At 41.5% G+C, this 18,408-nt stretch overlaps 1 protein-coding gene across 1 annotated transcript in view; it reads left to right on the top strand.

The window, feature by feature from the left end:
- The window catches only part of SEC61A1 (SEC61 translocon subunit alpha 1), a gene marked incomplete in the record, with an annotated part of 429,191 nt that overhangs the window by 48,941 nt on the left and 361,842 nt on the right, over nucleotides 1-18,408 (top strand). The window contains 2 exon segments of the mRNA XM_044078537.1: nucleotides 5,947-6,012; nucleotides 6,112-6,190. Coding sequence (XP_043934472.1) covers nucleotides 5,947-6,012; nucleotides 6,112-6,190 — 145 coding nt within the window.

Here is an 18,408-nt window from a genome sequence, read left to right as displayed (position 1 = left end):
GGTACGCCATATCACACATGCACTCAAGTCTCTCAACAATAGGTACTGTTATGACTCCGTCTAGTCCATGTTGGTGTGAACGACTTGAGATGTGCCTCTCTGGACTATACAAAGAGAGACATGACTGAGCTCTTAAACTGTGTATCTCGGGCAGGTATGACCCTAGCCTTGAGCAGCATTTTATCATCACCTAGGATGATGCCTCCTGTACAAACAGAAAATGATTTATTTCAATACTTGGCTTAGCTTCTGGTGTCATCCTAAGTGAATCAACTATGTCAGCTTGGGATGACATGATTGACAGACCTTGATGCTTTGCTAGGGATGGTCTGCCATCTGCCACCCCTGGGTTTTCGGTTACTGGCTAAGGCTCCTGCCACCTCCCCCCATAGTGCCTTTGTTAGGCGGTGTTTCAAGAACAAAATTCCCAATGAAAAATTCCATCTAAAAACAACTCAAGGTTATGCTGCTAAATGTTAGGAGTCTTCACACAAGTGCACTCACTGGAAGCTGTCATCACCTTGGAAGGTGCAGACATTTGTGCAGTCATGGAGACCTAGTGTAAGGCTGTGGAGAGCACCCCAGCCATACCGGGTTCCACCTCCTTCCACACATTCCGACCTTAAACTGAAGGTGTGAAAACCTAAAGGAGGTGGTGTATTCCTTGTACGCCTTCAGACTGGTTAAATAGTATGACTCCCTGGAGACACTTCAGAGGCAATTAACTGTTGGTAGGACACCTATTCAAGTCATTGCCAGCTACAGAACACCCACGCTGCCTGTTTGGATCTACTTGAGTCTATCAAAATACATCCAAACACCATTGTTTTGGGTCTATCAAGATGCATCCAAACACCAGGTTTTGGTCTATCAAGATACATCCGAACACCATGGTTTTGGGTGACTAACTACCCATCCATTGACTGGGTAAATTGCTCATGCTCAAACTCACGTGCCCAAAGGTTCATCGACTTTTATTAACTCCATTGCCCTGGACCAGCTAGTTGACACCCCCACAAGGGGTGCCAACATCCTAGAACTGGTGCTCACCAATATGAGGGACCACTGTAGAACCCCTACTTTGAGGTCCTCCCCTAGTGATATCTGAGTACAAATCGGTCTTATTTGAAGTAACTATCATACCTAAACCCCCCCCCTCCCAGCAGCAACTGTATTGAAAAACGTATCCAAAGCAACTTATTACCTCTTACGGGATGGTATAAATAGCTTCACTGCACCTCATCCCTCAGATGGAACTGGCAACTATGCAGAGCACTACACCAGTGCTTTGTACAAATACCTATATAACTGCATTGACTCTGCCATACCTGATAGGAGCAAAACAAGCTTCTCAAGGAAGAGCAAACCTGCTTGGTGGGCAATTGCCATTGACAGGCTTTACAAGAAGAGGAAGAAATTGCTGTCCAAGGGTAGAGGGAGCAAACCCTCCTAAACTGGAAACGCTCCCTCCTCAGCTCAGCTTAAACAAGCAAGTAAGACTTCGTGTGAAGTCCTCCAAATTGGCTTCTTCAACAAAGAGCAACCACTAAGAAGTTCTGTAGTTACATCTCTAGCCAAAAAGGAAAAGCCCAGATTTGTACAGAACTGTTAGTTAATGATACCACATGTACTGAGCCTGTGGACATAGCTAACCTGTTGGCTGAGAGGTTTTGTGAAAGCTTCACTTCTTGTCCCCACCACACATACTCCATGACGTGTCTGCCACCTATCCCCCTACCTTCTGTCTCTAAAGAGCATGTCGTAAAATGTACTCTGTAAGGCCAAAAACACAGCATCTGTGGGACCTGATAACATCCTGGGCTGTGCCCTTCATGGGCTCCAACATTAATTAGTGACACCATTGTACTTTTTTTCCAGTCATACTCTAAACACTGGCTTTGTACCAGCTGGATGGAAAACGGCTACAATTCCCTTGCACAAAGGTGGTGCTTCCACTGACCCTGGGATCTATAGACCTATTAGCCTGACTAGCCTTATCTGCAAGGCCATGGAGCAAACCATCATGGACCTTGAGTACATCTTTGTTGATCTCCAAACACGACCCTACTCGGTTTGGGTTTGTCAAAGAAAGATCATGCCTGTTAAACTGGTGGACTTTGCGACTGACACCAAAGCCCCGGATTTAGCCAAGGCTTTTGACACTGTTCCCCACTCTGGTGCCATTGACAAACTTGCCCAACTAGGCATCCACCCCTATATCATTAGATGGGTCTCTAACTGTCTCACTGACGGAACATCTATAGTCAAAATAGGGGAATCTACCTCCCAACAGCAGATCTGTAACCAGTGGTTTTCCAAAGTCATGGCCTTAATACAAATTTTTTTTTTTACTTTGAGTTTATCATTCCTTTCAGTAAAAGTGATCCTGCTAACTACCACATCAATAGCAAGTTAAGTACGCACTCGGTGGCGAGAGACCTGGGCACGGCAACCTTACCTTTGACCACCATGTCTCCACAGTGGTAAGAAGGGCATTCTGTATTACTCATTTCATAAATACAGGCATAGCCTCCAGAAAAAAAGAAGTTATAACCTCCCTGTACTCTTCCCTCATCAGGCCAATAATTGAGCACAGCTCCCCTTTTTGGTGCATCTTTCCAAGCACCTGCAGCAATTGGAGAAACCACAAAGGTTCTTCACAAAGAAAATTCAAGGTCTTCACCATCTGTCCTATGGGGATAGTCTGAAATCGCTGTCACTTCTGTTTCATACAGACTACTCGAAGGTGATCTCTGCCTTTCATATAAGGCAATCTCTGACCCTGGGTTATTGGAAATGCTTCATATCCGAAAAGTCAAATGGTATACTGGTTACTTGCTCTAAAGACCTTAACCTGGTATGTGACATTAATAAAACCTGCTGGAGGGACGGTCTCCCAGAGGTTACCACACCTTTGAAACAGACTTCCACTTCACATCAAACAGAGCACCTCATTGGCCCTCTTCAAACACTGTCTGGATGATTGGAAGAGTGACTGTAAATTCACCCTGGAGGTACCACCAGTGTCCCTCTTGGATAAGGGCAATAGGTGCTGGTTGTGGAAATAAGGGTAAGAACCTGGTTAGGCTTGTAAGGGCCCTAGGGCCATTAGCCTAGTGACTTCCTATGATCCTTTGATTACATTTCATTGAGCAGGCTGATCCAGACTTTAATAAACAGTTTGGCACATTCCCCATAATGTACCTTTTAACTTGAACAGCTGGCTTTAATCATGTCTTCAGCTTATTGTACTTTTTTCTGATGGCAATCTTTTGCATACATTTTCAATTTCATTTTTTGTGTTTAAATCTGTTTGTGATCTCTTGCATGACAGCAACTACTTCACGCCCCCTAGTGAGTACTTTCCCTTTCAGATTCTTTGCAGTGTGTCAACTTAAATGGCTTGCCTAGAAAATGTTATTTTATTATCTAATTTTTCAATTTGTGTGTGTTCCTGAAATATGTTAATGCTATTATGTCTCTGTAGAAATGTGTCTCTTGTACTTCAGCTTTTCTTGTCTAGGCTGTATTGAGAGTAAATATTCCCACGTAAATCTCATAATTTCCCAATTTAAATGAATTAGTAAATTTTTTATTTTATTCTAATTTTTGGGGGGGGGGGGCTTGTGCTTGTATAGAATGTGAGAGGTGAAACCCTGACTCAGGGAGGGAAATGAGAATGCAGAGACTGAAGACCATTTTCTTAGTTTCAGTTGCAGTTTAAGAATTCATTAAATTTCAAAGGAAAGCACCTGTGACGAATAGTGTTTTAATTAGTAGCAGTGTGTGGTTGCTTTTAAAGTCTTTTATTCCTTTAAAGAGAAAGGACCATATATAAGCTGGAAATGTCATTAAGAGACTTGTTACTGCTTTGGAGAAGAAAGGACAAGCGCTGGCAGTCAGTCTTTTACTTTCAGATCAGGCTGAGGACACTGCTTTGGAATTATCTGCAAAGGAACTGAACCAAGATACTGGTATGGTTAAACTGTGCTCCTAAGGAAATGGGCTCTAACCATGAGGCATATACATTAGATGATAGTTTTAGTAAATGCTCATGCTCTGCTGTTTTAGTGAAGAAATATTTTACAAATTTTGAGCAAACGTGTAGTCATATGAGAAGTTTAACATGATTTTGTCTGATGTCATTGGCATTTAAGTTGCTGGATTGCTTGTCTGGTTGTCCAGGAGAAACATCTCTTATGATTTTTGGACGGTCTTTGGTGCTGTAAAGTTTGCTGTATCTTTTTTAACAAAAACTGGATTGTAACAGCAAATGATGGATTCAAGTAAAGCACGTATTGCTTTCATCATTACCCGCAAACTAAGGTATAACTTGACCTTGTAGTTGTTAGGAGAGCAAAGTGTATTGTTTGCCAAATCAAATTCTGCAGGGTAAACCGTCTGAATGAATGATTTATGGATTTAAACAGTGGAATGGTAATCTTATGAGCCACTTACAGATATTGAAATATTTTGTTGAATCTTGGGGAGTAAATAGTTTAGGAAATTCTCCTGGTAGATGGACTTGAGCATTGTATTGCATTGATGAAAGAAAATGGAACGTTACTAACATGCTGTTGGTCTTCCTTTTGATTTAAAAGAAGGAAGTTTAACAGTAACTCCATGGCTGATTCCAGAAGCCATGTAAGTTAATGTTAACACCTTGAGCCCTTACTGTTGGAGCTTTGTTTCATTCCACGGTGGGAATCTGCCTTACTGTGCCACAGTACTTTGCTGAACACCTAAATTTGCAGTGTAGAATTTCAGAATATCTCATTATCCTGCTCAAGTCTACAGGCTTTTGAAAGATGGGAAAAGCTCCACCTGCACGTCTGAACTGGTACTGCAAGTGTATGTGGTGGGTGCCAGCAGAGGACTATGCACATTTGTGGAAGGTTTCAGTATGAGCTGTCCCCAGTTCACAAGTCTGAATGGCAGATGTTTACAAAGGCCCATGGATATGCTCCCACTCTATGCTCATAATAATGCATGCATGGCTGAATTCTGTCTCATGCATTTTTAAATTTCATTTTATTAACTGGGTAGTTGAGCTTTGTTTGGAATTGTTTTCATTGTGTGCAGTTTATGACCGATAGACTTGTAGCACTATGGGGAGAGTTGACTCCATATATTCTTGACAGGTGTGCAATGGATTTTGCAGTCATCGTATTGCACATGAATAGAGTTTCACTTGAGTAATGAGTGCCCCCCCCCCCCTAAGTGAAATGCATCTTTAGTATGTTCACAGGCTGTTGCCTTTATGTTTTAATTTTGATTGTAATTTTGGAGTGTTGTGTTAGAGATTCCATTTTTTGTTCAGATTTACTTCACTCATCTCCTGTAAATCTTCTATTTTAAAGCGTTGTATGTTTTGCAGTAGGATATGAAAACTGAGTTCTGTGGCAGTGAGCCATTCATTGTTTCAGTTGCTGTTTTATTAGTGTCTTTATCTCCTACCCCCTTACATTTGACCTAGGCTGCCAGTATCCCTGTTTTACCTTGTTGTGCAGCATGATGGGCACAGTCAGAATTGCAAATGCAAATATTACTTCTCAAAGGCATGTTTAAGTAAGGTGAGCTATGCAAGATGGGTTTCAGTTTTTCTTTTGTGATTTCTAGACTATAATTTAAATAATTTTAAGTACCAAACTTTTAAATTTCTTGTTTTGAAGAATGTGGAAGAAATAATTAAGCACCAGTGAAATACTGAGGCAAGGAAAGTGACTGCAAAAAAGATTGGTACAAAGGTTTAAGAAGGTATTTGGGAACATCTGCTTTGATACTCCTAGTCTTTTCATCAGGCATTAAGAATGAAAGTAATCATTAATTTATGAATATTTTATTATGTTATTACTTTACTGTAAGATGGTGAATACCACGTGTTAATTGCTTGTAGCACAACTTTTATGTTGCTAATTTTTTCCCCCACTTTTATTCCTTTTTCAGATTCAGTTTAGGGAAAAAGTACTATGGACTGCAATCACACTTTTTATATTTTTGGTCTGCTGCCAAGTAAGTATTTTTTTTAATTTGGTTGTGTGTATTCAGATCATGCATGTGTTGCATAAAATTGAAAGTTGCTTTTTAATTTTTTTTTTTTTTTTTCTCCAGATTCCTCTCTTTGGTATCATGTCCTCAGATTCAGCAGATCCGTTTTACTGGATGAGGGTTATCCTCGCTTCAAACAGGGGTATGTTCAGACGGCTGAATAATTTTTTTTTTCTTGTCAGTGATTTGTTTTGAGCAAATTCTGCTAGCCTCTTCTAATCCTAGTAGGAATGGTCATCTAATCCGTAATTGAAATGCTGACCCTTGTGCACACTGTATAGTTTTGTGTGTCAAAATTGTAAAAAGTATCGGATGGGAAATGGGTTCACAGAAGGGAAACTGAAAAAATCTTTTTTCCTGTTATGGCAGATCCTCCCCATCAATACCTATTCATAACTAGTCTTATTCTTAGAAAAGTGTATTGACCAAGAATGACTCCCTTTATTCTCACTCAGATAAAAATGGTCCACCATATACAAGTCTCCTTAGATGTTCAGATATCCAGTAGATAGTACAGTGGTGCACTTCCACATTACCCCCACTGAGTAATGTTGAAAATGTTTCATAGTAACACACACACACACAATTGCACCTTTTTTCTTTTCAGCAAAATTGATTTTCGCCATTTATTTATTCTACCATAGTGGTATGTGTAAAAGTAACCTCTGGTGACATGCATCCGTTAAACTTTAGTGGCTGTAAGAATCACCTTGGAGATTTCGTAATAGCAAGATTCTGAAAACTGTGCATACCCCTTTAATTAGTAATATTCTAAATCGGTTTAAAAATGTGACCAAATGTCTGTCATCTAAAGTTCATCTCCATTTGGCTTTACCAATGTAGTTTGTGTGAAGATTACCTACACCAGCAACCTCTAGTCAGTTCTGCACTTCTTGAACTCCTTGTTTAAGTTGTTACTAGGCTTATTACCACTAAGACCCTTAGAAGCTTAGCCAAGTACCCCAAATCATTTGGGTCCCGAGTGTAATGGACATCTATGGGGGGGCATGTTAGTATGGAGGTACATAAGGATTTGTAGGGGGATGTTACGGCAATACTTGTAGGCTCAGGTTAAACGTTGTACTTTTGTGTTAGTATTACATCACCACAGTTGGGACTTCAGCTGACCAGTGAAAGTAGTCTAGTTAACAGACTCCTGATGTCCTTCATGGATGCATCTGCAGTCATAACAAATGGGTAGTCCTGTCGTCAGGCAGCCCTTCAGTCGGCCGGATTCCAAAGTCTGGGTCTGGCCGATGTCGCACTTCACCCGTCATCTCTGCTGGTCTTGGTATAAAAGCATCGGCCGGCGCCATTTTCTTCAGTCTTTCTGCAGAAGCTGTTCGAAGTGCCGGTCGGTCAGATCCAGAGATTCCTTCTACGAATACTAGAAGACTTCTAAAAGCTAAGTACCCCGTTGGGGACCTTTTCTTGCCTCAGCCGATGTCAGAAAAAGTTAACAATTGTTTAACCTGTGGGAAACAAATACCTCATAAGGATTTCCACTCTTACTGCCTACCTTGTTTAGGCCCAGACCACGACGTTGCTGCCTGTTTAGCTTGTTCTTCCTTCAACCGGCCGGAGTTTGCTGAACAGTTTTTCGGTTCAGACTTTGCATACATTATGCCGTCGGAGCATCCGACAACACAAATAATTAAAACAAAAGAAAGGACCGACACTCGCGGTCCGCAGTTTCGGCGAAACCACGGATAAGCAAACGAAACCGAGAAAACCAGTCAATCCTCAGCCGAATCCATGATTTCCACCGAGGCTCCTGCTACTTTAATTGAATCGGCCTCTGAAACTTTACCTACTACTGTGGCCTCTACTGATTTATCTGACACCATCCCTTTGGATGTCTCTACCCCAGCACGTGGTGCTGCTAGGCCTCCTAAAGCCATGTCTGTCAAGGCCTTTGCCAGGGCCAAAGTAGCCAAAACAGTTCCTGCTAAGGCCCCCTCACACAGACATCCTTCTAGTTCTCAAATGCTTACCCTGGCAGAGGATTTGATTTCCTTAATTAGGGGATCCCAATCACACCCAGACAGGGCCTCTCAGCCTCCAGAAAAGAGACCTAGAACAGAACTTCCCCAGCAGGAGTACTCTGATGATTCTTCAGAGGACTCGGACACTACAGACCAGCCAGAGGCTCCTTTGTCCACTTATGAAGATTCCGATGCTGATGAATCCATTCCATCGACCTCGCCTCCAGAAGAATTCTCTTTTGGGGAAACCTTACATGCCATGAGAGAGCAATTCCAATGGCAGGAACAGGATTTCTCAGACTCAAGAAAAAGGCTTAGAACTTTTCTGCACCTACCACAACATAGGCCTTTAGCTATACCTCCAGTTTTGCCTGTTGTGGATGATGCATTTAATGATGTTTGCACTGCTCCAGATTCTTTACCTCCAGCCCCTGCCAAACCTGACAGATTCTACAGGGTACCCAACACCCATCACCACCTTTTCAGGGCCCCACTTGCAGATCCTGAGACTATATCCCAAGGCCCTAAGGCAGTAGCTTCTACCAATACAAAAAACCCTCTCCCTTCTGAAAGGGAAGCCAGGTCCTTAGACAGATGGGGCAAAAAAGTCTACACCTCTGCCACTCTCTCTGCTAGAGCTTTAAACTGTCAGTTTCACATGATCCAATACCAAGAGTTTATGCTTGATCAGTTGTCTAAGAAAGTTTCTTCTGAAGAACCCTTAGATAAGAAATATATTTTAGAAATGGTAAATAACATACAGAAGGTTAGTAACCATTCTTTAAAATGTGGCTATGATGCACTGGAGGCTTCATTTAGATCAGCCATGACTGGCACAGTCATAAGAAGGCATGCATGGCTGAAAGAGCAGGTCCTGCCGGATCAGGTAAAAGCAAAGCTGTTGGATGCTCCTATGGATAAGGACAGTCTATTTGGTACTTCTGCTCAACAAGTAATGAAGAAAATGGAAGAGAAGGCAAAATCTGTACAAACAGTTAAGGATTTCTTACAGGTTCAACCACCTCGGTTTAGCAGAAATTGGCCTGCCAAAATTGGTCCTTTCCAGACTCATCAAAGACCCAAAGAGGCAGGTACAGCCTAGAGGCAGAAACCAACCCAGAGGAAGTACCTACAGAGGAAGACAGTGGCAAGGTAATAACCAGCGAGGCACTGCCACAACCACTGCCACTGCAACTGGACAATCACAGTGACTTGGCCCTGACACCGCCTACCAGAGAGCAATTAGCACCTTTAGGCGGAAAGTTAGCCTTATTTTCACAAAACTGGCACTATATCACAAAAGACAAGTGGATTTTAAAAACCATAGACCAAGGCTACAGGTTCCACTTCCACACCTTACCAGTAAAAAGAGGAATGCCAAACTTGCCTCCAACTCAAAGAACAGAAGCTCAAAACCAGGTAATTCAGCTAACCAACATGAGAGCTGTGGAAAGGGTGCCAGTAAATCAACAGGGCAAAGGATTTTACTCCATACTTTTTCTAGTCCCAAGAAAAGAAAAAACTTGGAGACCCATTCTCGATCTGTCCGTCTTAAACACTTACATCATCGTCCCAAAATTCAAAATGCTGACCTTACAAAAACTTCTTCCCATGCTGGGCAAGGACTGTTGGCTGGTGACTCTAGATCTCAAGGAGGCATACCTGCACGTCCCCATACGACCAATTTGCAGAAGATACCTCAGATTCCTTGCAGGATCAGAGCATTATCAATTCTCAGCATTGCCTTTTGGCTTATCTACTGCGCCCAGAGTATTCACAAAATGCTTGGCATCAGTAATCTCTCATTGCAGGCTACAGGGAATCCAAATCTATCCATACCTGGACGACTGCCTGCTACAAGCGGACAACCGAGACAAGCTGACAACAGATTTACAAAGGGTCATTTGCTTGCTACAAGCCCTGGGATACACAGTCAACTTAAAAAAGTCAAGGCTGATTCCATCCCAGACAAGAACCTTCTTGGGTGCAGAATTGGACACAGTAAAACAAATGGCATTCCTGACTGCAGAAAAACAAGAACAACTACCCTTTACTTCTTGGCATTAACAAAACAGAACAAACTAACAGCAAGAAAGGTGCTGCAGGCCTTGGGATTCATGGCATCATGCATAATCTTGATTCCTCATGCCAGACTGCATATGAGAAAGCTACAGTGGTACCTAAAAAACTTATGGTCTCAACACAGGCACAGCTTAGAAACCGAAATCCCACTAATCCCATGCCTGAAACAAGAATTCCTATGGTGGGCCCAAGCATGCCAGACAAACCTAGGCTTGCCCTTCCACAAAGGTCAAGCGAACCAGACCATCACAACGGACGCCTCAGACCTAGGCTGGGGAGCACACATGTTGGACAAATGCATACAAGGATTGTGGACCCCAGACCAGCTGCACCTGCACATAAACCAAAAAGAAATGCTGGCAGTACAACTAGCAATTCAGAAATTCAAACCGTTCCTCAGGGAAGGCCATTTACTGATAAGGACAGACTGGTATCCCCTGCTGAGGAGCATGTCTCGGGGGATAATGTGGTCAATCCCACTGATGCCTTTGATGTTAACTCAGAACAACTACAACATCCTGCATCCAAACCTAAAGACCTTACATCTTACTGCCTGGAACATCACTTAAGAACAACTAACCAAGACCTATCTCAAAGGGTTAAAGACATTATACTGGAAGCCCGCAGACCTTCAACAAGAAGGGAAAATGGAAAAGGTTTGCCTCTTGGAGCGGAAAGAGGAAAAGAGGTGTCAAACATAGACATTGCTAACATCCTGGAGTACTTGGCAGAGCTTCTACACACAGGCCTGTCCTATTCCTCCATCAAGATACATGCTTCAGCTATTTCTGCAGAATACAGTTCTGATCCGCCTGTCTTCTCTACTTAGGCAATTCCTCAGAGGAATCAAGAATGTAAAACCTCCTAGGAAACCACCACCACCAACATGGGACTTAAATTTTGTACTAGAAAAATTGACTTTGAACCAGCAGGAACAGCGGATCTGCAACACCTATCATGGAAAACTGCTTTCCTACTGGCAATTACTTCAGCAAGAAGGGTTTCAGAACTCCAGGCCTTAATGGCAGTACAACCCTTCCTGATCTTCCATCAAGATAGAGTCTCCATGAGAACTAATCCTACATTTATGCCAAAGGTGGTATCCAGAGTGTCCTTAAACCAGGCAATCCACCTACCTACCTTCTTTCCCAACCCACAGAACAGGGGGGAAAGGCTCCTGCATACTTTGGATGTACATAGACAGTTACGCTACTACCTGGACAGAACCAAAGGTAACAGAAAAACTGACCAGCTGTTAGTGGCCTATGCACCAGGAAAGGAAGGAAAAGCAATTTCCAAACAGACAATCTCAAATGGATAGGAAATTGCATCAGATTCTGTTACTCCTACCATGGAAAACCAATGCCACAGAACATAAGACCTCATTCAACAAGAGCCACAGCCACTACCACAGCTTTCTTTACGAGGAGTGGCAACCAAGGACATTATCTACTTGGACCTCCGTGCATACATTTGCCAAGCATTACAATCTACCTCTATATTCTAGATCCCGAGCAGGGTTTGCCAGGATCCTAACTACACCATAATTATTTTACTTCCTCCACCCTAGTTTAGCTATGGTATTCGACTGCAGATGCATCCATGAAGGACATAGTACAGTTTTGTACCTACCATAAATGTAGATGTCCGAACTGGATAGCATCTGCAGTCACCCTCCTTCCCTCTGTGGTACTCCTAGGGTATTTACACTCCTAATAGCTAGCTGGGGAGTCTCTTATGGTGTATTTGTTTGTATATATGTACATATATGCCTACTTTTTGTATTTGCCTTCTATCTTATCTGTATACATTGGCATTTATCCAAATTTAGCCTTCCATGAGGGCAACTGGCATCTGGGGCAAGAAACACTGAAGAAATGGCGCCCGCCGATGCATTTATACCGAAGACCAGCAGAGCTTTGGAATCCGGCCGACTGAAGGGCTGCCTGACGACAGGACTACCCATTTGTTATGACTGCAGATGCTATCCAGTTCGGACATCTACATTTATGGTAGGTACAAAACTGTACTTTTTCTTTCATATGGCCTCCCCTTTATCATCCCTTTCCTTTCTCCACATAATTTTCCACTTCCCTTGCAGAGATGTCTCTTTATTCTTCAGTTGTTAATGCATAGCTACCTAAAACCTCTTGTTTTTTTTTTTTTCTTATTCACGTTCCCAGTTTTTACCATTCCTAACTTTCACTTTTGCTTCTCAGTGTCAGAAATGTAAATGGCCCCACTCTACTTTTCCATTTACATTACCGAAGTTTGGATTAGTTTTCACATGGTTTGAGAATGATTCTTCAGCTGATTATAGTTTGTGGTGTGTAATTTACTGGCTGTGGACTTTCCTTGTTAGCTGTCTATTTAACGTTATGTAGGACACTAGAAAATATAACATAGTATAGTATAATATAATACAGTATAACATGTTTCATTGTGTTTTTGTCCCATCCCCAGATTACTGCTGAAAAATGGTCTCTGAGCAGTTGCACTGTCTCGAAGTCAACAAATCATAAACAAGAGGTTATGACAAAATTTGTTGCCGACAAAATTTGTTGCCCGGGGTATCCTACACATTTTCTGCCCCTTGAGTTTTCATCGGGGTTTGTGACTGTATTGCATCTTACAACAAGCTTGGAAAGCAGTAGTAGTCATTGTAGTGCTTTCCTGACTGGAGCTGTTGCATTCTGCCTTACTTGTTTGGCCAGAGTTTTGACGTGGATGGGGGTCTCTGTTAGAGCTGTGACACTTTAGTTTGACAAATGGCATACAGAAGCAAAGCAGCATAATACAGTACTGTTGGAGTGCAGCTGTGATATGAGAAGGCGTCCTATTTTACAGTATCTGCAGAGACCAACATTTAATTGTTTAATAAGGGGGGGGGTGCAGTGCACATGATTAGCAAACCAGTGGTTTTATGCACCAGTAAAGTCTTATTCTAAGATGCCTGTTTGGAGGGGGTCTCAAACCATGTTAAACTGTAAATAAATGCACGTTTGTTGTACTTTAATATCAGACTGTGAATTGATATAATAGTTTATATAGGAGTGTTCTTTTGAAGTATGGCTCATCTGCTGGGAATCTGTATTCTGTTACTTATTGTAACATATTTGGTATTACTTCACTCCTTCTGCGTATGGGAATGATATCTTACAGTTATGAGTTTACTTGCTCTTGAGTGATTTACATATTTATATGTTGAATTTTATTCTGTTGTAATGAGTTATGTTAGAGGAGAGAATTAAAATTGCATTTTGTAGTCATGAAAATGCACAAAACTTATGAGTCTGCAGAATATGCAAACAGGTTGTAAACTAGAATTTACACTGCTGCTCCACTTAGTATAGTGGTTAGAGTGTTATGAAAAACATGTGATTGGTAGTTGTTACATAGTTTAGTGTTAATGGATAGAGAAAGTAGTAATATGTCCAAGCACTCTGGGTTATTTATTCCTGAAGTGCATTACACGTTTGTAAGAAGAATTTTGTGTATCAAGTGCTCATTTCCTCTTTACAAGGAATTGTAGTTCCACCGGTCCATAAACAGTGTTGTCACAGCAACCCCAGTTATATAAATGTTGTATTTATGCACATATGTATTTCTTTATTTGTGTATTGCCTCTGCTTAGGTCTGTACATCTCAGCCATGTGCTGCATGTGGTTTATTCACTTTCACTACTGTGTACCTCTGTTATTTAGTGTTTGGCTCCATAACTGTATCATTGTCCAGTTATTATTGCAGCTATAAACAGCAACCCCAATCCTCTGAATACTTTAAATATGTAATCATTTATTTGCATGTTGACAATGCTTAGGACTGTACGTCTCTCGAGCCAAGGGCTGCATATGTGCTTCTCTAGACTGTGTACATCTCTCTTATGTACCTCCTCTTTGGCGTTCTCTGCCTTGGCTTTGCTGAATTGTTTTTACTTTTAAAGGACTCCAGCACTCTTAATGGTTCCTTGCAGATTCTTTGTTTTAGATTAAATTATTTAGAATGATCACCTTCCATATCTGCACAGTAACGAATCGCACCCTCTGTAGTGAATTTCAGTTTATTGGAGGTTGTCCATCCTAGACGCACACATCCCCTGACAAATGCCGCCCATTTGTCAGTGTTCACTTTTATATGTATTGTATGTCTGATCATGTAAAAATGTTTGAATATAGATAGTAACAGTGTACCTGTTTTGTCAGTTAAGTAAGGTGGAGGGGTTGGTCTGCTTGCCTTCTTTTAGCTCACATCTCTACTTTCATCAGGTTGGTAGTGTTATGTATGTATGTGTGTACAGTTGGAATTTTTAAGTATAGACACTTTCTGTTTTGAGCATGCCTTTTGTACTCTCCCTTCTGTTAGGAGACAGCGTTGGATGTTTTACCATAGATTAGTTTGGGTGATGTAGTTTGATTGCTTCTTGTGGTATGGCAAGTCCCCCCCTTGTGTGGTAGAACAGAGTGGAGGAGTGAATGTCTGTAGTCTTATAAGTTAAGACAGCATGATAGCTGGAATCACCATGCTCCTGCTATGAGTTGGTGAGGGAAGGTTAAAAATAGTAAAATAACTTTTACCCTAATTTTGTGTTTCGTACTGAGTGCACTGCCGTTACCTGACACACAGGTACACTGTTCCTCTACTGTTAATCTTAACAAAGATGCCAGGCTACCTTTTCAGTCTGTTGCCTTTTGTTCTCAATGCTCTGATATTTGCTTCAAAATGCATTTAATCTTTGTAGTTGAAGCAGCTTACTTATGACATACATTTTTCACTGTGCACTTTCTGTTTTCAGTAGACATAAGACAATGAAGAGAGATTTGTCACCTTTACAAGGTGGCCCCCCTTATCTAGGACAGTAAACACTTAACCCCTCTGGTAACTTTAACATGTTTACATTGTAGCTTCACTTCCTTCATGTAAAATTGTATTTCATAACCTGCTGCAATGTCACAATACTTGGCGCCACTTTTACTGTTTCCATGAGGGACGATTTGCTCTGTTGAGCTCCATAAAATGTAATTTCAACAATTTTACAGCAACCTCTATTCAAAAGCAATCCCCTCAGGAAACCCTCTTTCATAATTTTCTCCTATAGCTTCAGCCATCATTTACTTTTTAGATGTAACAGCAGGTACTCTGCAAATATTTTCTTATGTTACATGTATTTATGGTAAAAGCATTTTAGCTGAAATCCAGATCTCTTCTACCTTTACTTAACTTTATTTTAGTAAGAAGTTATTTTCTTAGCCTTGTCCAATGTTTTTATATCCTTCACAACTAAGTTTCCCTCTCATCATTCTTTGATTGGGTAGCACTTCATTTACCAAATATAATCCCTCTTTTTGCCACAGCACCCATTTATAGGGATAACCCAGTTCGCTGCAGTTTTTGAGAACAGTTACATTGTGCTGTGAGACTAGGCCATCCTTCCTTGATTACATTTAGTGCAGGATGCAGAAGGCCCTTTTCACCAGTAGGAAACCATGCATGCCTCTGCTGCTCATGCTGTAAAAAATCTGTTTTGTGTAGCAGTTTCAGATAAATTGCTACTGCCTGGCTAGTGTGCAACAGGTTCAAATGTTTAGTATTAGATTCCTGTTGCAGTAGCCTTAGCTGTTCAGGTTATATCCTGCTATAAGATATGACTAAATGGAGCTCAATCAGAGCTAAATGTGAAATGTAGTTAGAATGCCAAAAGCTTCAGAGCTTTCTTGACACCAAAGCATGCTCCTCCTTCAGGGTTCATGGGATGTACAACCCATCTGTTGATTCTTCAAGGCTGGGCAGATGAATCATCCTTCTGGTGGGAAGCCCTCTATGTTTTTTGTTTGTTTTTTTCTGTGAAACTAGTAATTACACTAGCAATTTTCTTTTGGACTTTTTCTGAACCATGGGGTTTTATTACTGTAAATGCTTGTTGAAATGAGTTGTTTAAATCTGTATTTTTGAACTTTATTTAATATTCTGGTATAGAGCCGCGGTGGTGCAGCGGTAGCGTTGCCGCCTCACAGCAAGAGGTTCTCCCATTCGATTCTCTGCTGGAGCGCCTTCTGTGTGTAGTTTGCATGTCCTCCCCACGGTAGAGTGTCGTTTGAAAGACATGCGTAGGGCGTGCCTTCGTTGAAGGTTGGGCATTGAGCTGGCACCTTGGCACCGTAAAAATCTACTGCCAATCATTAGCGGACCGGAGTTCTGCTGTGGCAACCCCTAACCGGGAAAAGCCGAAAGAACAACATTTAATATTCTGGTATAGAATTTGTGTTAGCTCAAAACAACTTTTTTATCTGGAACTGATTTTACCAACTCTTATAGGCTTTGACTTTGAGTCTTCCTTTGCAGCTGGACCTGTGGAGCAGTTACAAGTCTCTGTTCCTCTTTCCTCTGTAAGAAGGTAGTTGACAGGATGTCGTAAGTGTCAGGATGGCTCCAGTTTTGTCTCTGCCACCAATGGGGACGTTTGCTGCGGCTGGATTTGTTTTCTCAGACCACTCGTCATTCCCCTGGTTCCTGTGGCATAGCACCTACAGCCACTGAGGACTAGGGGCTACATGTCCTCTGCAGCTCCGTAGCTCCCTTCCACAGAGAAGGGAGAACCACTCTTGTCCTGTCCTGGAGGAAGGGGAGGGTGAAGCTCTACCTCATAGTCGGAAAAGGGAGCTTGAGCCTTTTAGATGGGCGAGTGTTCTTCTAAATCCAAGAACAAAAACACTTGCCCATCTACCTTAACTGAATAAACTACTTGAAACTTCAAGGCATCTCTATTCCTCCCAAAGGGAGTGTATCAGGGTCTGCTAGCACTTTTTTTTTCTGGACTAATCCTTTGCAGTCTGTTTCTTGTTGGTCCTGTCACTCTGGGTCACAGGTGGGATGCCAGACTTTACTCAAACCTTTGGATTGCCTTTGTTTTCGGTTTCTATTTCAGTGGCCAGGGAAGTTTTGCTGGGATATGCAAGGCAATTTCTGTTTTTTTTTTCCTTTACCTGCTTTCTCTTGAGGAAAGAAAAGAAGAAAAAGGGTTCCTTCTCAAAGACCCTGATTTCATTCGGAAGAGCAGGGGAAATTTTGTTTTTCAGGATTTTCTTCACAACCTGAAGATGCTGAGGAAAGTGTTGCTTCAGACTTCAACCTGAAGATGCTGAGGAAAGTGTTGCTTCAGACTTCCCTCAGAAGAGTGTGTCTGTGTAAAAATGAAAGATGATTTTTGTCTGTTTCCTAGCAAATGTGTTGTGATTTTTACAGTTGGATAGGCCTTGGTCTGCAGCTGTTCCCCCTGCTCTGTCTACTTTATTTTCTCCTAAACTGTTTCTGGGAGACATTCTGACTTAATGCTAATCCCATTCCCTTTGACCGTGATTGGGAATACTTTTGATAAATGTGGGGAGAAACTTTGTTCGTCTGCCACTTTAACATTCAGAATTTTAAACTGCCAGGCTCACATGTTCGTTTTTACTTCTGTCTTTTGGAAACATGAAGGTTAGCTGATAACCTTCCTCCTTCGTCCTGAAAAGTTGTTCGTCCTTTTTATCTGTTTCTTGTATAATTAAACATACTTTAAAATGGTGTAATGCTGCTGATATGCAGAAGCAGCAGCCCTGGAGACATTAAGTCGTGAAGATTTGCACATTTATGTTCACAAAATCTTCCTGACTATGTTAAAACTGAAATTTTAAATTCTCAGCTGGATAAGGACATTCTGTTTTGCCCTTTAGTAGCTGAGGTGCTTAAGATATTAGATGAGGGAGAATGTAAATTCAAGGAGTGACCCACATCTTCCAGCCTTCCTGTTTTAAGGCAAATAAAACTTTTCCTCCCACCTTGGCTCCCTTTATCAAAAAGCAGTTCAAGGAGAAAGGTGCCATCAAAAAAACATTTTAAAAAGTAATGACAAGCAGGCTGCTTAAATAAGGAAAAAGCCTCAAAGTCGAAGACAGACCAAAAAGTTAGAATAACCATTTACCTCTTAAGGGTCCCCCTTCAACTCTGGCAGTCTTTCCCTGTCTGCACCTTCCTTTGTGGCACCAGCTTGTTTCAGACAAATTGTTTGCATTTGTTTAACGCGATGGTCCACTGGACCCATAAGTGCCCCTTTTCAGTTAAGGCCCAGGGAGAAAAGCTCCCCATTAAGACTGTACATACAACAATACAGTACATATAATTAACAGTATACAGAATTTATAATTGAACAGTATACAGTGAATGTGTGATGTACTTCATTCAATAGATCCAGTATATGTACAGAAATTCAGTTACAAAGAAACCGTAAGGTAAAAACATGCTTTGCTAAAAGATGATT

This window comes from Protopterus annectens, chromosome 7.part1, assembly GCF_019279795.1.
Source record: "Protopterus annectens isolate FY-2018-M chromosome 7.part1, PAN1.0, whole genome shotgun sequence".
NCBI classification, from domain to species: Eukaryota; Metazoa; Chordata; order Ceratodontiformes; family Protopteridae; genus Protopterus; species Protopterus annectens.
The sequence above is the reverse complement of the archived record's forward strand: the minus strand, read 5'-3'. Positions and strand labels throughout refer to the sequence as shown.